Below are 25805 nucleotides of genomic sequence, written 5' to 3'. Positions count from 1 at the left end.
ATCACAATAGTCAACAAGTTCATGCAACACCACAGGTGCCTTTCTCCAAAAAGAAAACACATCTTTGTCTTATCTTTGTCTTATCTTTGCCAAAGGAGCCATGGATAGAGAACGTTTGTCAAGCTACTGGGTAGTAATCACCGTTCAATCAAATTATGAACTGTAAACAGATTCTAACATACTTCCTTCATATCTCTTCAACTATGGGATGTTGAAAAGCCTATGCAAAACATAAAATGTAACACTTTAAAAAATAGCAAAAATTGCATTCAGTGAAATACTAAACACTAAATTGCCATTCATAAATCCAACAGAAACACTACAACATGTGCTAATTCCTAAAAAGGATGTAGAAGCTAATCACTCTTTCAAAGCAACATTAAAGCCAGCCTCTGCCTTCAGTTTTGCAAGAGAAACTTATAATTCCAGAATTGTAGCGCATGTATATGATAACTGATAATTCCTGAACCTGCATGAGTTTCAGTAGTGTCAACACATGTCAACCTCTGCCTCCCCATGTTTTCTATCAGTATGTTCTACAGAAGTGATTTGTCTGCTGCTACTCTCCTGCTGAACAATTTTCTAATTCTTGCACATAGCCTACTACAGCACCATCAAGTGAGCATCAAAAGAATCGCATCTAAAGAAGTATATAAAGTAGTTGGACTATAATAGCTACATGGGGGTGCAGCTGTGAAGCCCTGACTGTTATTATTGCTGGCCAACGGAGAAATAATTCTGCCGCTGATTGCTGCAGCTGATGATGAAAGAGGTCATGACGACAGTAAGGTGAAGGAGGAGGAAAGAAGTAAGAAGAGGTTTTGGTGATGATTAGCCCTCTGGCTCTGTACAGCTGCTGACAAAACTTACAAATTCACAGAAATTAAACTGTAGGCTATGGTAGTTATGCCACAACTATTATATGGCAGGTAGCCTATAAATAAATAACGTATAATATTTCATGGCTTCATAGTGGGAAAATATTTACATGCATTTACCCTAAGGAAACTGGGAAAAAAAAGGGATCCAGACATGTTATGAATTCCTCCTAATTTATGCAACAGGAAACGTGCCACTTGATAATACTTTGCAAAAAGGACATAGAGTACAGATCTCCCTGTTGTTGCTCAACACAATTAAAGTACACAAAACAAACATGTTTTTTGTCCTACTTTCGGGATGTCACCGGCAACCCGGGTTTCCAATTGGTCTCTTGATGCCCAATTAACTTTCGCATATGGCTGTTGGAGAGTTTTACACCGTCTAAATTTTACAACTGGGTCTACATTTTCTCTGCTCACAGTTCGTCATGCATCTTTGGTTATGTTTCCTATAAAATGACAGTTTGCATTTAATTAAATAAGTAATTGTTTCTCATCAGTTAATGACTGACTACCTGCTGATTACTGAAGTGTGAGGTCCCTGCTAATCGCTGAGAGAACAGCGGCGTGTTCCCATAGATACATCCAAACAGATGAGCTCCCTAGATACCCAGCCTACATCGTGGGGAAACTATAGAGACCCACTGGGCTTATCGTCATCTGCTGCGTAGCGGTGCACATGAAGCGGATAACGCTGTACCGTTTCCTTTCTAGCGGATTGACATTCTGCAAAATTTACGGATAGCTGTCACTTACAACGCCGGGACACATCAACAGTTTCATGCATGCGGTCATATTATTATTCAGTAACCTCCTCCTTAACCTGTGAGTAGCCTTTTGCCCTGGACCCCTTTGTGTCCAAACTGCTGAACTCCTCGAAGATTTGCGTGCCACGCGCAGCTCCACTCAACCCTAAACATTTGGCCATGATGGACCAGCTCTAATGTCATTATAATGGCCTATAAGCTTTTGTCTCGCAAACTGGATCAGTCTGTTGTAAGTTTATTATAAAAAAGATCTCTCTCAGTCGCGCGCCAGCCTGCTTTACGCACAACGATGAGCTCGGAGAAGCCAAACTTTCTGTCACAGCCCGTCGTGAAGAACATTTTCATGTTCCGAAACGGTGATCCTCACTACGACGCTCGCCGGATTGTGATAAATCAAAAGAGGGTGTCCAACTTTGAGACTTTGCTGAGAGAGGTGACCGGCGGGATACAAGCCCCATTTGGAGCGGTGAGAAACATCTACACACCGAGAGGAGGCCACAAGGTGGACTGCTTGGAGAGCCTGCAGAGCGGGGAGCAGTACGTCGCTGCTGGGAGGGAGAGATTCAAACGGCTGGAGTAAGACTAAACGTTTGGCATAATAATACTTTCACATGGTTTTCTCACAGTGACAAAGCCTATATAATATACATATGCGTGAACACTGGTGTATTACATTGATAAACCTGTGGGTGACCTGGGTCATATCTATTGCCTCACACACGTAATGGGTTCCACAGTCAATGTCATGGTCTTAACAGTTTTGCACTAACGCTGAGTCACATCATGAGGCAGATGAAATCTGCACTGTAGAGAAGTTTGCTCTGCCTGGGTTTAAAAATGAGTGGATTTATACTGCAGATAATGAGATTTGTTATTCATAGAATGCAGTGGTGAAGCAGTTGAGTGGGAAGGTATTCTGGAGCCATGATGTTTGTATGCTGTCACCATGTTCCTTGACATAATATTTTTTTAAATTGCCAGGGAAAGATATGGGTACAGTTTATATATCCTCTGCTGCAGAACAGATAGAATATATAATGCACTTGCATAGTCATCATCATGTTGTCCCTCTTACTGTAGACTACATTTTTGCTTCAATACCCAGAGGAATTTTGTAGAAAATCAGTTCTAATGCAAGCGATGATAAATACACACATGATTCACCAAATAACCAATTCCTTCAGAAAATATGTTTGCACTCATGATGCATAATGAGGAGCACACTATTCTGCTTTAACTGACTAGTGCTAAAATAAGAGATAGCTGTTACTTTAACTGTGTTATGGCAGCACAGCTAGCAGCAAAAAAAAAAAAAACCCAAGATGATGGATATCTCTTACTATTAATGAACATGTCAGCAGATTCACATCCCTAAATGATAAAATATGGTAATATCTCTTACTTTGTGAGTTATACAATACCTACTTCACTTGTACTAATACCTACTATGTTTTGTTTGTAGTTACCTACAGATTGGATTGAGAAGGAAGAGGAGGATGCAGACTCTTCCAGTGCAGGTAAGGAAAAAGTGCTGCTTAAGGAAGCAAGCCTTCTTTCATTTTCTCAGAAAGTCAATTTGTGTGTCAAGTAAGACAAGAAAGGTAAGTTCCTGTTGAATGCAGTAAAATGTCTAAAGTAAAATATTACAGTAGCTGTAGCTGTGTGGTGTAGCGTAGCGAATAGCGGTGTGTGTTCATACACACATATATGTGTGTATTTGCTTTAAGATTTGTCCCCAGCTTTATGAAGATGAATCCATCCAGATCAAATATGAATCACAATTTAGGAACTGTGTTGCCTAGTGAAATATTTAAGTGTAATAAGAGAGAAGTGGAAAAGAAAAGTAATAAGTGAACCAGTGAAAAGAGGAAAGACAAAAAAAAACAAGCTGCCATGTTACTGTGAGACTTCATGAAAGTACAGCTGCTAAGAGCTGTGCCTGGAATTCCCAATCTGTATAATGTTTGGCATCATATAAACACAATCTGCAGAGATGGAACCCGTTTACATAATTTACATAGTCTTGTCAATCATCCAGACAGTCTTGGGGTGTGGTGCATCCTCACATGCCCTTGCCAGAGAAGATCCTCAAGTTCCATTCCACCTCCTGGTCCTTTAGTTTTGCAGTAAGAAGCATAAGTAGCCTCACTTGATTCCATGGGAATGTACCATCATCACGACAGAAATCCAGTACTCAGTCTTTGCCAAACACAAAAACACAGACCACAATGAACATGTTGGAGATGTTTTTTTCTTCTGAATTTCCAGCTGTGTAAACTCAGTTAAGGTTTGGTAGACACATGAGAATGGCACCTTAATCATAGACACATTGTATTGTCTTTTATTTTATTGCATTACTTTAGATTTCGTTTTAGAGATTAATGAAACCCTTCACCGGCTATGTTTTCGAGGCAGGGTTTCACTTATCCTTACTCAATCCAACTTTTCAACATTTGAAACTGCCACTAAATGCAAGATACATGAGGATTTGGGAACATCACCTCTGCACTTCATGCCCCCACCCACAGTGTAAAGGTTTTAGAAAGATCATTTAAGCAAGGTGTAATGTTGAGCATTCCTCTCTATTGTTCTCTGCGAATAATCACTTTGTTGTCGTCTCAGTGGCCATGCATTATTGATTTATGGATCATAATCATCCCTTCTTTCAATGCATCTTTAATCACCAGCTATGAAGTCACAGCCAAAACAAGAGCAGCTTAAAGTCAGGTAGCCCACAGGCTCATCTATTTTGAAAGTTGACTGCAGGTCCTCTTTCCAAATGAGAGTTTTTGTTTTGTTTTTAATAATAAAATGTAGGTAATGTAGAGAATGCACAGATATGTGTACTAGCACCCAATACCAAACCTTATTAACTACATTCATGTTGCTTTTGGGACAATATAGCAAAAAACAAATATGTGTAAACATGACATTTGACATGCAGTTTTAGTCAGAGAAGACAATGGGTCACACAAGGTCTTCGTCTGGGTATTCTGTACTACAAGTCTGCAGCCCATTCTTTTGTTTGTCTTTGACTTTTGTCCCTTGTGTGCGCCCTGCCTCTCTCCACTGTAACATGTTAATCATACAAAGAGAATCAGGAACTACTCTTTGTTTTCTTGATTTTGTCTTATCATCCGCTAGCAAGATGCATATTCATCACAGATAACCTCAAGGGCTTGTAGTTGCTGCTGTGATTACGCAGTGAGCATGAAAAGAGGCAATTTAGTTTAAAAGGACCCTGCATCCCCCTCACTACCCCACTTAACATGCCTGATTGTGTCAATTAATGATGAGAACTCTTAGCTGGCTGGATGGTTGGCAAGTTTGTTTCTTGTCCTTATTGATTTTGGAGCATTATAGGAAGGTTACTGCCTCAGATGTACCTTTCTGTATGTAGCTCATTTTGACCACAGCTCAGGATCCACAATCTGACAATATGCTGCTATAAAGAAATGCTTCTTTTTTATCATACTCGTGTTCTATTGTTCCTTTCATCTTGAAATTAGCTTTTTTGTTGCTCTGTTTGATTGGGTGGACTTGAGAGGACCCACTTCAAGCAGTGCTCAGACCTGTGGGTTTCCGTGATGTTAGTAGACAATGGAGTGCTTAAGTGAGATGAAAATTTTCATTGATCAGTCAGTCAGTTGGTCAGTGATTTCCACCACCAGTCAAGATGTAGTACTGTTATGCACAAAATCCTTACATCATACATTAGCACTGAATTTGCTTATTATTTTAGCTGCATCTAATATCTGCACTCTCTAGATGGAATCGAGTGAGTGTGAGATGTAATAAATTGGTATTGGTTTCCTGTTAGGCACCTGCTTTACTTTAAGTTTCATCATTTTGCTTATTAAATCTGTGTAAGCTTAGCACTAACAGTACAAAGTGATGCTGTTTGGAAAGCGTAATGTGTACATGGACACTAAAATGAGCTGAGGGGACTTTTTCCCACTGTACAATCAAATGTCATTGTGCTGATGAAAATCATTGTCAATAGAAAAACAAATCTAGTACTTCTAATAGCTCCCAAGAGACTCACCTTGCTTGTTTCTGTTTATTCCTGGCTTGGATTGGTTACTAGCTATGTGGTGTATACTAGTGTCTGTGGTTTGTAGTACACATAAAAGGGTGATGGTTAAAATGGAAGTGCAATTGCATGTTTTTAACAAGCAGCATTTTCAGGAATTTTGATTATTTTAGCAGTTATGTGAATTAAAATGCATTTTAATGTTAAATTATCTTCTGTGTTATAAGAACCTCCTATAGATTTTTTATACAGTCAGTGTATGTGCCCTGGCCTTATGCCTTGTTACTGGTATACCTCTGAATCACACCTTGTTTTATGATGTACGTTTTTTAATTCTACTTCTGGCCTTCACACCTCTGTTGCCAGGGTGCACTCACCAACCCCAGAAGACTTTTAATATACCTCCTCCCTTATCTCTCTCTCTCACAGGATCCAAGTCTTAGTCTTGGAGTCACAGTGGGTTACCAGGTGTTATGGGATAGGACCTGCAGTGCTCACCCTTTGCAACCTCATAACCTCAAAGGACTATAGAGGGCTCATTCTTTTGCTGTCACAGAGATGAGAGTCTATTTTAGTGTGTACAATAACGCTTTCTCTTTGCCTTTAGGGGTAAAAGCTTTTGATGTTAAACAGTGTTGTTTTTTTTGTACTGTTTACTGAAATTTCTCACAGCAAAGGAGAGTGGATGGATTTTTAAATGAATAAACACATTATTGTCTACAATAAACACTCTATGCTACATCAAAAGGTTGCCACTCTTAGTGGCTCTGATTCTCCAAGCAGTTGTGGCTCTAGAGGATGCACAGTATTAGCCCTGTTGACTGCCCTGACATGGGCAGCTTTATTTAGGAGCTGCCGTTAGCTGTATGTGTTGTCCTTACCAACTGGACTCCAGTGTTAGCATTGGTCCCTAACGCAAAAGTCCCTAAAGTTTGTACAGGTCTGTTGTTTTGAGTCTCCACTGGGAAACAAGAGCTGTCCTTAAATCCCAACTGGACACACTGATCTGATAACATGCTTTCAAGTCACAGGTTCCCTGTTATCAGGACCCAGAAAAAAAAAAATAATAATAAAAAAAAAAAAAATATATATATATATATACATACATATATATATATGTCACATAGAGTGTAGAGTGAATGAGCCAAGCATTTTTCCGTTCATTGCCCGTACCACATGTATGTGCCAGATAATCTTTAATGATCTCTGAGCAGCTGTATGTTTGACACATGTACTCTTTGACATATTTTACTCTTTTTATCCCTCTTTTCCAGGCCAAACCACTGCCACAGAATCGAATTATTGTGTCAGCTCGATTCCTGAAACCCATCAAGGAGCCATGTACAATATTGTAAGTTCACTTTCCCCCATTTCACACTAACCGTTTTTCAGATTGACTTATAAATATATCTTTGTTCATGCCTTCATTGGAATATATTATATAATTTGCATGTAACTCAACTCTGATTTTGACTGTGTACCAAAGTGGCAGATAAAATCATAGACTGCTAATTCCTGAACTTATAGGATACAATTGAACTTAAAGGGAGACCCTTGGCTTCACTGAACTCAGAGGGATACCGTATAGTAGTATTTGCTTTAACCATGTGTATTTGCTTTACTTAGTGTGGTAGCAAATGGCGATGTCTTGAACCCCGCCATGAGGCTGTTGATCCATCAGAGGATGCTTGGCCAGTTTGACAGAATACTAGAGTTGATCACCGAGAAGATGGGTATGAAAGTCCTGGGGGGTGTTCGAAGGTACAGCTTAAACAAAATCCTCACACTTCACATATGGACTGCCTGCATTGATATAATATCTGTCTTTACTTGTTAACAAAATAACTTGAGCAATACATGACAGATTTTTCAGACTAACACCACGTTCTTCCATTAAAGCAGATGATCTCATTAGATTTTCTAGCACTTTGCTGCATATATTTGCATATACATGAAAAAAGATTTTCTTCAAACTGCTTCACCTTACTAATGTTATCATGGATAATTTTGAATACATTTGCTCTTATGGTATATGAATAGAAATACACAATATGTTGACACACAAAAAGAGTATGTGCTGGTTAATGTTTTAACTATTTTCATAAATGACCACATGATGATTATGGGAGGCTATTTGGCAACTCAAGTGCATCTTGTTTTGACAAACTGGTATAACTACATGATGGATACCGTGGGGCTTTATGTCTGTTTTCTAGTCTCTACACCTATGAAGGCCACCAGGTGACTGATGGGAATCAGCTGGAGAACGGTCAGCTTTATGTGGCTCTGGGAAGAGAAAGGTTTAAGAAGCTGCCCTATAGTGACCTACTCTTCACCAAACCCAGAGGGACAAGGAGGGTCAATGGGTAAGCACAGCACTATAGAAAATATACTAGAGTAACATGTCGTCTGAAGACTGACAACTTGACAGGAAATGTAAACTTAAACATAGTAATTTTATCAGTCACACATCTGCAATTGTATGCTGTTATTTGCCCTTACAAAATTATGACAAAAACAAAACTTAAACTCACTTTCACAACATCTCTGAATATGTATTTTGAATGTATTCAGAAACGCATTGTTTATTAGAAGATTGTTGGGTATTCTATTTTTTTGTCCTCCTCCATATAGCACAACCAAGTGCAAAATAATGCCATAATAGGGTGTGCCTTTGGCATTTCCTATTTCTTTTCTTGCTCATCTGCACTCACTTATCTTACTTACTGTCCTAATTATCTGTCCTACAAAACAGATATGAAAACCTTGAAATTACAACTGATACATAAGTTTGAAATTTTGCACGTGAGTAGATCCTACATTAAACTAGCAGAGGTGCGTATTGTGTTTATGTCTTCATATTTACTGACTAAACCCCTTAAACCATTACTTTATATTGAGCAAGGTCTTAAGTTACTCATTTAACAACATTATTAGTATCCATCAGTATGTAGATTCCTTCATGAAGAGTTGTGGAAATTTAAAAATGGAACTCTATGGCTACCAGGGATGGTTCTTAGAGACTGTTGAGTTAGTGTTTGTATGTTTTCTAGTGTGGCAGCTAATTACTCCTCCAGGGCTAATATCTGCTTTCAAAGCTCATGAAACCTACACCTCTTACCTTTAAATATTATTTTAAAGATGGATAATTTACTGGACGTGACACAAAACTGTTGTTTTCTGAAAACACACACTATTTAACACTTTTTTTCACATTTTATTAGATATTTGGTAGATTGGAATTTTACTGATAAATGTCAAACAGTAGTGTTTAAACTTCCAATTTTTCATTTTCAGATGAACGTTGCGTCCATTGGGGTTTGCAAAATTATGAATCAGTGTTGTAAGGCACGCACTTCATACCATGTATTCATGCTATTTATAATATAATATGATTACATAATTCTGATCCTTTTATCTAAGCCTTTTCTACAATTATATAATATAATTGATTTTATAATTTTATAATCATTTTTGTCTGTTTTCTTTACAGAATGAAAGCTTACTCTCTACCGCCTATCTACAGATTCTCCAAGCAAAATGGAAATGTAAGAATTGCATGTGCCTTTCGCATGAATTATTTAGATTATTTAGTTTTGTTCTAGTATCCAAAAGTGGAAAATAAGAAATTCAACATATTTGTAGCTTGCATATCGTACATTGCATACATAAGAAATAATTAGATCAGATTTCTTGAACATACACAAAATAGAGGAAAGTGTTTGATTTTCTGTATCATTTAGTTGCTTTGAGTTAATTTAATGAGGGATGGGTAGATGGATGAAAGATCAGTAGCAGTCAGTGTTCAAATGTTAAAACTCAACCTAGTTAAATGGTGTATTATTTGGCCTTGTTGTCTGAATAGTTAAAACAGTTCTCATTTCTCCAGCACTTACAATATTTGGTCTTAACTTGTAGTAAAACTGTGAGCATTCATGTCAAAATGCCAGGATATGAATGTTAGATAAACAGAAGCTGAGAATTTAGAGACACAATATTTTGTACATTTTGTTTATATTCCAGTGCTGTATATGCTTCCATTGTTGATCTTGTGTTCCACAAGTTTTTCACCAACTGAACTAGACCTATATTTCCTCCAGAGTAATTCTATGGTCCGATCCAGTGATAGTGGAGATGGAGACTCCAAGGCCTCTCCTCCAGGCCACAATGGCAACAACAGGGAACATCTGTCCTCCATCGTCAGAGAGATCTCTCAGGCCAGACTCATCTCCCTCAGGAAGAAGAGGAGTGGACAAAGCATTACCCTCGGCATCTCCGACAATGGTAATGGAGAAACATATAGAACAGTATGGAGAGGAATGAAATATGTTCATACCTGCTAATTCCAAACAAGCCTGACCAACACAGTGTGGCTTTGGAGCTCAACAGCACCATATTCAAAGTCAGAAGCAAGGAGATAGAACTGGATATGTTTGTTTTTTGGTTCAGTATATATAAGAGATTTGTTGAATAATGCAGTGGAAAAAACCCAGCAGTATTGTATTTCTGTAACAATTAATTAGCTGACTTATATCCCTATTCTCATGATGATTCAAAAGTATTTTATAATGCTAAATATAATATATCTATGTTCTATATTAATAATACAGTTCTAATGAACAATAGCAATATAATTACTTCTTGCAGCTCTTTGCACACACCCCACGGAAGGTTATGCTAGTTGTGATGTCACAATTTTAAAAAGGTACTACCAAAGTAAATTGGTTTAAAAAATCGGTTTAGACATTTTGTATTCTCTTTAACATTCACCTAAACAATTATCATCACCATTTTCTGTTAATATTTGTCATATAATATTTGCTATTGAAAGTGGGAGAGAGTGTTGCTGTTTATAAATCCATAAAAAGTGAACATAGATGTGGGTGTATGCATACATGTGTGGCTGCATGTGCTTGTGCAATTGAGAAGATGAGTGCCTTGGCTCAGAAGATACTCCTTCCTAAGGACACCTTTCACAACAATGTCACATTGTCATACTGTAACTGCTACCTGGACTTTTATTGTCTGTATGCCTGAATTGTCTTGTCCCATAAATAATTACCATAATATGTGGCACAAACAGGGTTTATATACAGTTACCAGTATTATACATTACACGGATATATGATGTAATGCATGGCCTTTGAAATCTTATGTAACCTGCTGCATTCTTAAATGCCCACATAGTGGCACTGTTGCTCTGCAAAAAAATATAGCAAGTGATTTTGAAAGTAGGTCTAGCATGATGACATTAACTACTATTACAAGAAACCCATTACGTCATCTTCTGAACTTATGATCAGTATATTATAATGTACTGCAGAAACTCTCTATCTCCAGTTAGTCCTTACTTTTGTCCTCATTGGCAGCTGGCACTCCTCTGAACATTAAGATGTTTAGTTGCTCTGGGGCCCTAACAGATTTTTTCCATGAATGGTATATGCATTCTATATAACAATGTGAGAGGGTATTGAGAGCATATTTGTTATTTATTTTACTGTAAAAGTGATTTTGGTTTTCTGCAGACTGCTTCTGACCTCATTGTAACGCCTACTGCGGTATGAACCACATTACGTCATCTGGTGGCTCATGATAGATGTTGCCTGTTTCCTATTCTGGCAGGAGAGTTGACAGCAGAAGCCCAAAGGAGCGTGGAGAATTGTGTCTGTGGTTCAGGGGAGCTGGCATTTTGCATCAAAAGAGCAGGATGAGGAATGTGTGTGTGTGTGTGTGTGTGTGTGTGTGTGTGTGTGTGTGTGTGTGTGTGTGTGTGTGTGTGTGTGTGTGTGTGTGTGGCTTTGTCTGTGACTGTGTGCATGTGTGCATTTGAAACCTGTAATGTCACCCTCAAAATCCTCAGTACATCAGATTGCGTGGCATGTCGTATTACAGGCAGAGAAAAACATGTTGCATTATTGGTCCCCTTGGGTGACATTGACCAAAGATTAAATTAACAGACAGACAGCTCGGAAAACAAGATCAGGCATTAGACAAGATTGTTTGAATGGCTTAGAGAGCATATCACATCCTCATGCACCTGTCACTGTTCGACCTATAAAGTCTTTTTCAAATGCTGTTATGTTTACAAGAATCAATATTTTCCTTATTTGTTTAGCTTAGTAGCTGGGTGTAGTGTATGTAATACAGTGTCTGTATGGCAGGTGGAGTCTCTGTCCATGGTGCTGAACAGACCTTTTGTAAGATACAGTAGGTTGAGATTTCCCAAAGGTGTCTTTACTATTTTTGTTCATCTTCTCTCCCTAAGCAATCGATGCTAAAGTGTTTGTGCATGTGGCTGCTTAAAAGCAAACAAGAGCTGAAACCATAGCTGCCCACTGGCTTACCAAAAACAAATGAGTTCTGCACCCATTAGCAGCTAAGTTTAGTGTTGTGGTCATGTTTGTCCAGTTTAGCTTCTCAATAGAAATGCAGTGTTCATATCACCTTTGCTGAGTGATTCACAACAGCACAGAGGTGTTTTTGGTGTTATTTTCCCTTTGGGAAATCCTGCCCTGGCTGGGTATGAGGTAAACACATCCCGTTTCGGTGCCAAAAGGAACACAGCCAAAAAGTTGACTGACTGGCAGAGGCTGTGGAAAGGACACAGCATGAAACCCACACTTCAGATCTCCAGTGTGCTGGAACATTGGAATGAAAACAAAAGATTATTATAAAGGTGTCATGTCATTATAAATGTATTTGTGTGTGTGTGTGTGTGTGTGTGGGGGTACAGACTGAAAGGCAGAGACAGACAAATGAGACAGAGTGACTCCGTAACTCGAGATTCTCCCTCTGTTCTGTGCTGACTCTGTTGTGTTGGGAGGTTAGTTTTTGTATGTGTCTTATGTCTGTGTCTCAGTATGCCAGTCCCCATTATTCACTGTCTATCAGCTGCTGGGAGCCAGACTGAGGATAACTCCAGCTGTTTCTGTCTGGTGTATTGTAAAGCCTCTGACTTTTCTGCTTCATTAGAGTGAACACAGTGGTGAGTGACAGCAAAGACAAGGGGGGGCAGTGCGACAACTCATGCAGCAAAGGTCATGGAATGAATTTGAACTTCCTATAACAAAGACATTTGGCTTTAAAGACTTAACCAACAAGACACATTGCCTGTCATACGCTTCACCCAACATAGTTATACTTTATGGAAGCTGTTTTAAATTGGGGAAATTATTCGTCCAATTTGGCCAGTGTTGGCTTTTGCTTTCAAAAACACATTTATGTTCAGGTTGTATATAACCAATTAGCAGTTGTTGCTAACCTCAGAATAGAAATATGATGTTTATCAGTTTTCTCTTTTACAAAAGGCCTTTGTGACCGGTTCAGTTAATGGCTCCCCCTAGAAGCGAGGATAGAAGAATAAGGAAAAGTAAAAAGAGTGGCAGAAGGAATGGGAAAAGGGAGAAGAATAAAAGACAGAAATGAGACATAATGTGTTTTGATATGTGAGGGGACATGTAAAGAGAAGGGGTTATAAAAGAGAAGGTTAAAGAGGGAATAAAAGATTGAGAGGATGAGGAAGGAGAAGAGAAGAAAAGAAAAAAAAAAGACTACAGGTGATATCAAATAGTGAATGTGATGAATAGCCTGAGATGGTGGACCATGAGCAGTGGGTAGGAAAAAAAGGCCCAGAGATATTGAAGGGTAGGGATGGGTGGGGTTTGGATAATTTCCTTTCATTTGGATAATCTCTCCATTTAGAGTCATCAAAGCAGAATTTTACTTGCCTCTGCCCCTTGCTGAGGCCAAATTGCTGCTCTGAAAATCAACAAAAGAGCCATGTACTTCAAGAAGCAAGGACAGACAGAAAGGTATGGACAAGAGGAGAGAGAGGAAAGGCAAATAGAGAGGGAAAGCACAACAGAAGGGGAAGGAGAAGGGGGTCTGCTGACACAGAGAGAAGTGTGTCTATATCTGGACTTACATGCATTGTCAATGCCTCTGTGCGTTAATGAGGGGGCACAGTATTGTGGGGCTTTTTGATTTGCAAAATGATGCGTGTGTCCTTTTCAGGTCTATTCTGAATATGAGTGGTATTTTTATAAATTAGCAAATTGTTCCCCTTTAGATAATGGTGAGAATTTGACCAAGAACTACAGTATTGATATATGATACACAGGTGTTGCTTTAAAATGCATAACTGTGCATTTTGAGCACCAATAAGCATGTTGTAATTATTTTGACTGAATTGAACAATGATTCCTGAGGCTAGTTGAAACACAATATAATCAACATATAACATGAACATGTACCTCTATGCTTATTTATTTTTATTTATGGTTTGTATTGTTGCAGAGCTGCACCCACTGCAGTGACTACAGAGCATTGGAATAATAACTCTAAACTAGGGGCTATTGATATGGTGATTGACACTTTCTGGCCAATTTTTTAATGGTATCTCTATCTGAACTGTTAAGATTATGGGGGGAAAAACGCATAACCTTTGTTTGTTTGTTGGATTACAGGTCAGTCCCAAACACCACCATTTTCAGTGCTGTAAATCAAACTTTGTGTAGTTTTGCTATCAGAATTTTTTTGGAGGTATGGATTCCATGCAGTCTCAGCAGCCTGAAACCCAGCAATATGGTAAAAACAACTGGTTCAACAAATCTAACAGCAGTTCCAGTTAATAATAGATTTTACAACAGCAGGAAATTGGACACACAGACCCTAAGGTCTTCATCCTGCGCTCTTTCACACACAAACACCTACAGAGCAGTTTTGTATCTCAATTGTGCAGTTTCAATATCTCAGTAAGGTTCACCTTGCCCTTTGTTTTACATTTCTAAGTCTGAGGGTGGTGAGTTCCACATAACCCAGGCAACTCAAGGACATCTACTTTACAAAAAAGCTTATGTTCCGAGTATCCTGCTGCCTCCTTTTCATGTACTAGGCTCCATCTTTGAATGTAGCAGGAGCCAATTCAATCCATGCTACATGATGGATCCACATTATGTCCATTCCTACTATTAACCTTGAAGGGATTTTGATGTGCAGGAAGTTTTAAGTTGAGGTATTTTTCAGAAAAACTAATTTCAGAAAATGAAAATGAAAACATTCTTGGTATTATTTGTAAGTTGAATGTGATAGAAATGAAGATTGCTGCATATGAGAGTGTGTCTCTGTGTATGTGTGTTTATGCGTGCCATTGCACATGCACAAGCCATCCAGCCAGATCAACCTTCTGCCTCTGGTGTCATAAAATGTGATGCTGCCTTGGGGAATTAGCCCTGTTAGCATATGTATCTGTAATGCCTGTCAGAGTGAAATAGGGATCAAAACAGCGTTGGGAGGCAGGAGACATGTACACAAAGAGGCTGTGTGTCTTAAATCGTGTGCCTGTGTCAAAAAAGAGGCTCAGCAGCAAAGGATGAGAGATAGCAACATTTAAAGGAAGTTCTTAGAAAGTGTGGTTTGTGTTAAAAGTATTTATGTGTGTGTTCTGTGCATGCCTGTTTTTATGTGCATTCGAGTACTTGCTCGTATGTCACATTTCAGACAACAAGGCCATCCTTCCCAATCTCTCCTTCATTCTTCCTCTCCTTTCATCTCTCCCTTTTCACTACAGCAGAAAAGATTCTTCATGACCCTTTGATGCAGGATTACTGGATTAAAGAGCAGGGTAGCTGTACTAATCTGCCACATTAATCTGCTAACAAGTGTTTTAGCTGTGACATACAACAGTGCCGGCTGTGACATGTAAAGTATAGGGTTAGGGTAACATGTGACACTTTCAATGACACATGTTTTTTTCATTTCTGTCACTTCTAATCTAGCCTGCCTTGTGCATTTTAGTATTTTTTTGTGCTTGAGCTAGTAGACACACATCTGGACTGGTTGATAGCAGTGGACCATCAGGAACATCCGCATCTGCAGGGTTTGTATCAGCCTGAGACACAGCTTTGACATTCAACCTAAATGGCAAGAGTAAATATGTGACATTTGTGGAGATCTAAAGTTTACATCATGTGTTCGAGCCGACTTAAGGAGGGCATCTGAAGTTGTTATGTTGCCAAAGCAAAATCAGTTATAATGTAGTCGCACATGCATGCAATGTTGTACATTTCTGTCATTTATCAGTTTTAATCCAAATAATGCAGTTTAGGGTGCAAAGACAACATGAAAACATATTGCAAAACATATAAATCCCATCAGCACAATGCAAATTTTGATGATAAATGAGAAGAGTAACTATTTCTAGTTCACAGAGGGTTCTGCTTATGTAAACAGAAATTCTGTTTTCAGTCTGTCGCCATTTAAGTGACCTACATTATTTGTGCCATCCCATAATCAAATACCTAACCATACTAATGTTACTGAAGTTATTGGTTAGCAAGACTTTAGAATATTGCATTAAAATGATAAATAATAAATTAATGCATTAAAGCATGCAATTATGTTTTTTGTGTTAAGAGAGAAAAATCAAATTTATATCTTTGTTCATATTACACTGATTAAACAGAAGTCATTCGAAGTAAAACCTTCATATCATGAAGACACTGGATGGTAAGATTTCAGGCAACTGAGAAAAGAAAGAGAACAAACTCCACAAATTATTAAAATATTTAACTGAAGCCATGACCTTTATAAATATTACTCTGCCTGTCTGACTGCATCATTGTTAAGCAGAGCTTTCCTCTGATTTAATGTCAAAGCTATCTAAGCACAGGGCTGCACACTGTAGATAAGAGTAATATTTTTTACACTACTGAAAAAGTTAACTCTAGAGATAATGCACAGTATTCATTTATTCATCTTGGAAACAAACCTTAATGTAAAGGATGTTATACACTAGAAATACTTCATAAAATAAACTTCATAGTGGGCATTATTACTGTATATGTCCTGTCCATTCACAATATAAGACATGTGTAACTGTTTTTAGTGCATTCAAGATGTTTCCACCAGGCTCATTGATTGAAAGCTTTTAAAGAGACAATTAGCATTCCACCTCCATGAAGACTCAGAAGAAACAGATTTTAAAAAGAATGGTCAAAATCAAAGCAGCAGAGGCAAATATATCGTGACTCACTCGTGAGTCACAAATTTAGCATTACAAATATGAGTTGGATCTGCTCAGCTGTGAGATGGCGGATTGTTATTAAACAATGAAAGAGCAAATGATTCTCTTGACACCTTCACTGTATGCTATTTTACCATATAAACCTATCAATTACATGAAAATATATTTTGTGTATGCATGGGAGAGAGAGAGAAACAGATGAACATGCACAATGTCCAGTCACACTAAACAGCTGGATATTTTTTCACAATATATAATTACAATATAAACTCAACACCAAATGGGCCTTTCTCATGGTGGCCGACCACACAGTCATTAAATGTTTTAACAGGACCCTGGTCAGTGACTGGAGCACACTTGCTGAGTGGCAACATTTTATAATTACCATTCAGAGTTACTACCCATGTTGTTTTACACCCCACCATAACTCAGCCATTTGCTGAGTGAGTTAAATCAGCTGGGTGTAAATAAGCAATATACTGTACTGCATGGTGATATTCAGGGAGTGTTGTGTGGAGTGATTTAGGTACATTAAGTAGTACGTCAAGATTTGAGTGTTTATTTAACACTGTAGAGCTAATCCGCCGAAAGCAGAATTGGCTTGTGGAGGCCATGTCAACGATTTTTCCATGCTTTGGTTTCTAAGCATGAATACAGTGTACTAAAACAGTGATCTGTATTTATTTAAAACTACAACCCCTTCCATTTAGGAATTGATTTTTCAGAAGTTGTTTTAAAAGAATAAAGATTCTGCTCTATTAACAACAACAAAAAACACACACAGTAGTACTATTGACCATGGCATCCTAGGCATTTCCACGAACACATTTTCCCAGTATTCTTTTAAGGCAGATGTCAGCCTGTCAGAGTTCATAATGCCAGAGTGTCTCATGGTGGATATCAGCAACAAAAAGGATGCTATAACAAATGTGTATTCCATTAAGTTGTGGTGATAGAAGCTTGATTTTGTTCAGCATTCCCTTCCTTTCAAGGAAACCATTGGCAAAACAACCTACTGTGATTAACCTACTGTGGATGTAAGGTGGTCAATACAAGTTTGCACAGTAAATGCTGGATACAGATATGTTTCTGATGATTTTCTCATACGTACAAGATTAATTCAATTAATTGATGTTTTGTTCTTGAGATTTTCAGTCCTCTTTTTGAGTTGAAAACCCTAACTAATATGGTTTTCTAGTAGTGTCTCAAGAGGAAAAGCTTTATTCAGTTCAATATGTTTTCACAGAAGTGTCGCACACTGAGACCATCTTCTAATCCTAGAAAAATGGCATATCAGCTTCCAGAGAAACTGGAATAAATGATTTGCCCAACATTAAAAACAGCAGGTTTCTCCAGCATAGTGACTTCACAGCTGTTAAAAGCCACATACATCCTCAATAAACCTATTCATGGTTCCATTTGCAATAAAAAATATATATATATATATTCATGTGTTGGTCTGCTACAGATTTCCTGTGGAGTCAAGAACTTGATTGCACTGCATTGTATGGCTTTTACTCAGAAATGCTTCCTGGAGGAGTGGAAAAGCTTTTAAACATGATATTACACCCTGCATGTTGCCTACTCCAACTCTGCAGTGGAGAACTGAAGAAAACACTGATGTAATACACATCAACGTTGCCATTACATTGTAGCTCTTTAATTCTGTCCAACAAAAGAAAAGCTACATTCACATGTTGGTTCACCACCAAGCTCCCTGCTGAGTTTAAACTCATTGCTACAACTTCTGTAAACGAGAGAAGATTGGCAGCAATCCTTTTTACCCTGAAGAAGAAATGAGAATATGCACCTGTTTGCTTATACTGTGCTTTGGCTTGAATTTAAAAAAAAGGTTGTTGAGAGTGTAGTTCAGGTTCAGGGTTCATCTGAGCAAAGGGTTGTTTCTGCTGTGATATATATATATTGTTTTTTATTAATTAAGTTGATAAATATAAGCCATACATATTTCATGTATTTCATGGAATAGTAGTTACACCATTCTACCTGGTGTAAACTGAACACTGGATTCCCCCAGTGTGTTAGGGTCACTAGAATTGGATGAGCACATCAAATGGAAACACAGATAAAAGAAATGCTGCACAGTGTTAGTGTATGTAGCTGAGGTGTAGAGATGGAGATTACAGAGACCTGTTTTTTGTTTTACAAAGCCCCCTAAAACTAAAATCAGCAGTAAGGCAGGGTATATATGTTTGTGTGTGTTTGTAAAGAGAGAGCTGGAGTTTGCTTGTTGAGGAGTGGGAGGTTGTTGTAGTTTGCTACCTGCTATCACTTCATCTTCAGTTGTGTTTTATTACATTTCTCTGCAACAACAGTCATTTATAACTTTACCTTTCATATAAATGGCAGCGAGAGCCATTTATATGAGTAATTATACCCACTTACAGTTGCATCCTTGTTTTATCTCACACTGATGGATGAGATGTAGCATTACTTCGGAAATGTGGGTGTGCGCTGTCTGTGTTTGTGTGCCAGTAGTGTATAAGTGAAAGAAGGAATGTGTGTGTGTTTTTACCTGATTATGAAAAAAAAGAGATGCAAACAGGTGCATATTCACATCTACACACACTTACACACACACACATACACACGACTGTCTAGCCATTTGCAGAACCCAAATCTACTGATTTAATGAAGAGCAAGAAGGGGAGATTCTAAATATTGTGTTTAATTTGATTTAGCATTTTCATGAGCCTGTGCCTCATGATCCTCAAATCACGTTAACATGTTTAGTCGTAGCGGCTCATCCACTGCTTACTGCTTACGCTCAATCGTTTGGCCCTCGCTGTTAATGAATGCAGGCGATTTCCATAAAATATTCTTTAAAGAGGTCCGTTATTATTACCATAACGTTTCATCTCCCACCATAGCTAAACTTCAATCATTTTTGCATTTGAAATGCATTAAATGTCTCCATAAACTCTTCTAATCTCTACCCGAGTCATTTTTCTTCTTTAACTGGGATATGTAGAAAGGGAAACTAATATTAAAGACATTAATTACACTGTTCTGTTTTTTTTTTTCCCCACTCTTTTGCCGCTTATTTCTGATTGGAAATTTCAGTCTCATCCAGTGTTTCAAAACAAGTGTGTAATTATGTTGTTTATCAGAGCGTATAGTTGTATTCCTCTTATGATGTTTTAGGTTAATTACTCCAAGGCCTTTGATGCACATGCTCACATGAAAACTAAAAAAAAAAAAAACCCGTATTCATGCACTCCAACAAACCTGCCTTGCTGAGCTTCAATAGAAATGAGTGTGTTGCTGGTATTGGGTTGTGGTTTGATGTCTTCATTTAAACACTAAGATCCACAGTATCACTATGCAGTTGTTCAGACAGTAAATTGTGACAGCTGTTTCCTCTGGGGGAATGTGTAAGATATGTTCTTGTAGTCTTTCTTTCGCCCAGTCTACTAGCCTTAGGTTCTTTATTCAATCTGCTTTACACATTGTGTCTTGGGTAGAATAATCTTGACTGCAGCTTGCAACTTTGTTAAAAATTAGGAAAGTGAAAAAGCTTCAGCAGATGAAACCAGTTAGATTTTCTCCTAATCAAAAAGAAAATGCCTGGCCCATTTCTCCCTTTAAGTCAACTTTGAGTGCCTACCCTAACAATGAAAACCACTGTCTGAGATAAACATCAGCACTAGTGATGGAGGCCTGATGGAATCTCTTTAATGGGACTGCTGGATTATGTTTCTGTATGTTTGTGTGTTGGTAGGTACAGTATTACCTAAAAGCAATGGTTGAAGCGGAACAACACCTTAATATATCTGTGTGATTATTAGGATGATTACCGTGGTGGTGATAATAATAATGATGATGAAGATGATCTTGATCTAATGTGACATTTGTATTCTCTATTTGTATTTGTAATCTCCTCACGACCTTGAACTTCCCTTCCAGTGTTCTTTCCTGCCTGAGCTTGTAAAATGTTTTCTGGCTCCCTCTGGCACACTTCCATTGTCTGGGGAAGTTGTTTACTTGCCTGAAATAGTCTCGGGTGTTTTTTCTCTTCACCACCAGGTGTCACTCTTGTGCTGTGTTTCTTCAAGCCTGCAAACACAGCTGTGATATAAAAGATGTAAAATTCCAACAACTCACTTATTGGAGGATGAATTAACGCTCCCTTATTTATAGGAGAGGTTTTATGGATTTCTGAAATGATGTAATGGACTCTGGCTGAGGAATTAGGGTCTTGAAAAGTAGTCAGCACATAAAGGAATATTTAACCTGTAAAATTACATCAGAGAATGAAAAACAAACTGATGGTATGAGCATTTTACATAACAAGAGTAGGCATTACATTCATCTGACTTAACCAGCACATTTGGGATTGTTTTACGTTAAACACTGTGCTGTAATGTGCAGAGTTACTTTGTATTCTGCTTTATTTAGTCTTGAAACTGAATATTACTCTTTGACTCAAAATTTTATTCATGTCATTGATGCAATTCATATAATTTTATTACCTTTCTGTCTCTGTTTTCTCTGATTTGGCACAGAGAAGTCTTTTTAAGACTGTGTTAGAATAAATGTCGAAGTATTTACACAGGATGACACCCATCACTCACCTTCATATTATATTTGCCCCAGACAAGCCCATTCAGGAAACAATATCACACATGAGGTTGAAACACATGGATTTCTATATGTCCTAATATCACACTGAAACATGCCATTGACATCTGACATTCAATTATTTGCAATGCTCATTTTAAAATACTTTTACTGTTTTCTCTGCATTCCCAGATGACGTGGAATCAAAGGCTGATGATGGAAACAATGAAGACAAAACCCCTCAAGACCAGTCGGCTGAAGAGGTAAACATACAGTAGTGTACATAATAGACTATTAGGAGCAAACAATGACATCTTTGTAAAGAGATGTAGGGGACGCAACAGGCACGTTGCCTGACATAATGTTGCGGGTTTGGTTCTTTGTCACATGTCATTCTTTCTATCATGATACCTAGAAAATACATCACAATGATCTTTCTTCAACAGTAAGACTGCTCTCGTTTTGGAGATGCATACATTTTTGTATGTATGAGCTAAAATGTCTATTTCAACCACTCATTAATGCTTTAAAATACAGAATTCATTTTAATATAATCCAAATGTGAAGAATTAGTTTGATTGATATTTGCTAACTAATGTACTACAATTATATAACTATGTAACACCTATTTTATCACCCATTAATTACATATTATTATTACCTATTGTTTGATATATTATGGAGCATTGGGAAGCCCAAATGTTGTTTCTCCACTACTAATTTCATATTGATTGACATACCATAAAAAGGGTTTGAAAAAAATACATAATGCTTTGGCTCCATTTGATTTGTAAGTGCTCATGACTCAATAGCGCTGCCACTCTTTCAGGAAATTAAAGGTCACAGGGAGATTTACTGTAAACAATCCAATTACACTGTATGCCTGTTAGAATATTTAGAGCTATAAATTGTTTCTGTGGTATTATTGCATTACAGAAACCTGCAGATGATACACAAGAAGAGAATGATGAAAAGCCAGGAGAGAAGGAGGAGGCTGCTGTTGAAAACACCACAGAAGAAGACACTTCAGCTAGCAAAGACGAAAAGAATGAAAACAAGGAGACAAATGGTGAAAAAGAAGGAGGGGAAGATAAGAAGGAAAATGATGAGTTAAATGATGAAAAAGAGAGGGAGACAACAGCAGGATCTGAGGAGAAGGAGCAGGCGGTAGAAGAAGAGGCGAAGGAGGAGGTCACAGATGAGAGTAAGGAGGAGGTTAAGAGTGAGGAGCAGGGGTCCAGCAGTAGCAACGGTAATAAGACCCAGGACAGTAAAGAGAAAGAGGATGGAAGCCATACATCTTCTGAGGGTGAAAAGGATGAGAAAGACAAAAATATAGAAGAAGAGAAGCAAGACAAAGACAGTGAAAAAGGGGAGAATAGCAGTAAGGACGAAGTTAATGATGTAGACAATGGGGAGGAACAGAAAGAGACAGAAAACAGCGATGACCCGCAGAAGACTCAGTCAGATAACGAGACAAAAGAGAACAATAACGGCAGAAGTAGCAGTAGCAACAGTAACCAGGAAGAAGATGTGAGCAAAACAACAGATGGAGCTACCAAAGAGTCAGGAGAAGAGGAGAGAAGGGTGAATGGAGAGGTCAGTGGAGAAGATGATGAGGTGGAAAGTGAAGCAGAGCTGGACATGGAGGAGAACCATTCAGCCAGTAGCGAAGATGCCACAGCAAATGGAGAGAAAGGGGAGGATGATGATAAAGACAATCAAGATAAAAGCAGGAAAGAGGAGGATTAGGAAAGAAAGTGAGAAACAGAAAGTTACTGGATGGGCAGTGCTGAAAATAGTAAGCAATAGTTTACAATACAATCTAAAAATAATGAAGGTGGCAGAGCAAATTCACAGAGAGCAAAGCAAGAGATAATCTGGACTGAAAATAAACCAGTGTCTCAATGTTGAGCAAGTAATGGAACTTTGAATGGCTGACTGCTAAATTATTTCATAAGCATCAAAATTTCAGGTATGTATTAAAAAGCTATTTATCAAAACATTATTCATAACTATCATGTCTAAAACATACAAAACAAATAAAAGCTATAGTAATATATTCTTATTTTTCATTAAGGCATACTGTTTCCTCTTGGGCTGCTTTATTGTTTCAGTATGTACTGTCTGTGAGCACTGCAGTGAGTAATGCTGGAAAACTGAAATGTAGTTACAGTCATGCGTTAAATGTTTAAAAAAAATATGTTTATTTTTAACAGGTATGATTATACTAGCTGCTTGTTTTTATAGATGGTTTTTGTATGTATGGTATTTTTGTCTATTTCCCAAAGCAAGTGATACAAATTAACTTTTTAAGTAAGTATAATAAGCTATGTGTAATACTGTAAGCATACTGTATGTGTCTGAATGTTCAGCTAAATCATATAATAATGAATATAGTTTGAAAGTATTCTCTGTTAAGCTATTCCAAATCATAATGATTCATTATGTAGTCACTATGTCTTATGTCTTATCTTTCTTCTACCAGGAAATAAAAGAAAAATTACAGTTAGGTACTTTTAAAAGATGCTTTAATTAAACATACTTTGCTCCCATCACTGTTACTTCACTCTAAAATGACTCTAATCAAATTTGTCAAAAAAAGAAGGAAAATAAAGATAACACTTAAGGTGTGAAAATCATAACTTTTTGCAGCCATGGTTAGTATTGACTGACAGTGTTTGTCAGATTGGACAATCTAGGTGAAATGGATGAAAGGTAAATAATTATGTTCACTTGAGTCACTACTGCTACTACTTCTTTGGTAAGTACTTTTTATTTTGAAAGCTTGTACTTTTACTACAGCTTGATTATTTTAATTATGTATGCTTACATTTTTGGCAAGTTTAAGACAAATAGTAACTTGTCATTACTGTACATACTACTGTTGTGGAAGAAGTACTCAGATGCTTTAAGTAGCAAAAAGTAGCAATATCACAATGTAAAAATACCCATTAAAAGTCCTGCATGCATAATTTTACAGTACACAGGACCCAACAGGAGAACATTATATTAAGTAACATTATTGTTTCTCAAACATTAGCTCCAAATCCAGCACAGACAGCAACAGTGATGGAGTCCATGTTGCTAGGCCAACTGATCCTTGCAGCTAAAGGCAAGTTCATGTTAGAAATAGATGATTCAGAAGAAAGATTACTATGACAACATGGTGAGCAATACCATGTTTGTATCTTTCTTTTTTCAGTCAGAAGAATACATCTCTAGTATTATTGTCAGCCAATCTTTTCATGCAGAGCAGTAATTTGTTGAATCATGTGCATAAAAGCTTGCATTTTTGATAATGTGTGCACAAAAACTTGAGTGCTTACAGTAATGTTGTTCTTTCACCAGCTTTTCAAAACCACAGAATTTCAGGCCAGAACACAACATAAAATATATGTACTAGGAAGATTTTCATCAGGTATTTTCACAGTAACAAGTGGCTCTACTTAATGTTCAAATTAATATAATAATATTGTGTATTAACTTAACTTATTTAGGCCTACATCTAATTTAAGTAACCAAGATGCAAAGGTTAGCAAGTAGACAAATTTAAAATGTGACAAATTTAAAATGTGATGTAGCAAACATCTTTTTAACATGTCTTTTTATTTTGTTCAGTCATTTTGCCTCTCTGTTTGAAACAAGGTTGCATAAAGCCACTATAAATTGCCTCCCACAGGCAGGAAACTGTTGTGTGAACTGTGATCTAATTCAGTGTCCATGATGGCCTCACCGCCCTCTCGTCCCTGCAGCTGTTCAAATTGGGATTCATGCAGTCAATGTGTTTGTGAGTCACCATCCCACAAGAGAGGGAGAACATGGGTGAGAGAGCGGGTGAGGTAGAAGGAGAGAGCAAAGAGCAAGGGACACAGAGAAAGGCAGAGGAGGCAGGGGCGGGTGTTTGTGTGTGAGTCATACTGGTCCTCAAGGTGCTATTTCTGGAGTTGCCATCCATTCTGTCTTATCTCCTCCACTGGCCCCTTTTAGTGTGTATGTGGGTGTGTTAATAAGGCCCTGAATAGCACCCTTCTGCACTCCCCCTACCTAAATGACTCTCCTGATTGATTACCATAAAAGCTTCTACACAGTGTAATGAAAGCTTAGTATGTTGGAACACCACTGACCGTCTTTTATTAATGAAAACCAAATTCTATAAATTTTTTTTCTGTTTTTCTCCATGAAGTGAAGGGAATACACCTTATCTTTAAGAACAAAAGTGTCAATTGTTTAGCACAATTCAAAACAGCTAGGCAGTGATGTTAAAACAAGGTTGAAAAAGCAGTACAGAAGTACAAGAATAAAACTAGATAAAACTGAGACATATTCACTATGAAAACACTAATTTGGGTTTCAGATGGCCTAATGGCCCATCTAATAACTGTGTAAGACTTTTATTTCTGTTCTCAGTATTGTCAGGTAAAAAGGTATTGTCAGTCATGAAGGTATCCTGACAATATATGATGTATATACAACTTAAATGGTGATGGGGAGATTAAAAGGATAAATACAATCTTCACACA

General features: G+C 37.7%; 1 protein-coding gene across 1 annotated transcript; it reads left to right on the top strand.

Moving 5' to 3' along the window:
- The first annotated feature begins 1533 nt into the window (after positions 1 to 1533).
- On the top strand, positions 1534 to 23837 carry LOC122881683 (doublecortin domain-containing protein 2-like). Its single transcript, XM_044208195.1, has 9 exons — positions 1534 to 2224; positions 3111 to 3165; positions 6956 to 7032; positions 7308 to 7442; positions 7898 to 8047; positions 9175 to 9229; positions 9782 to 9965; positions 21475 to 21545; positions 22219 to 23837. Exons 1-9 carry the CDS (start codon positions 1938 to 1940, stop codon positions 23032 to 23034), a joined length of 1830 nt encoding a protein of 609 aa, XP_044064130.1. The 5' UTR covers positions 1534 to 1937; the 3' UTR covers positions 23035 to 23837.
- The last annotated feature ends 1968 nt before the right edge of the window (positions 23838 to 25805 follow it).

This window comes from Siniperca chuatsi, linkage group LG9, assembly GCF_020085105.1.
Source record: "Siniperca chuatsi isolate FFG_IHB_CAS linkage group LG9, ASM2008510v1, whole genome shotgun sequence".
In the NCBI taxonomy this organism is placed as follows: domain Eukaryota; kingdom Metazoa; phylum Chordata; class Actinopteri; order Centrarchiformes; family Sinipercidae; genus Siniperca; species Siniperca chuatsi.
This window is presented reverse-complemented; position numbering and strand designations above follow the sequence as displayed.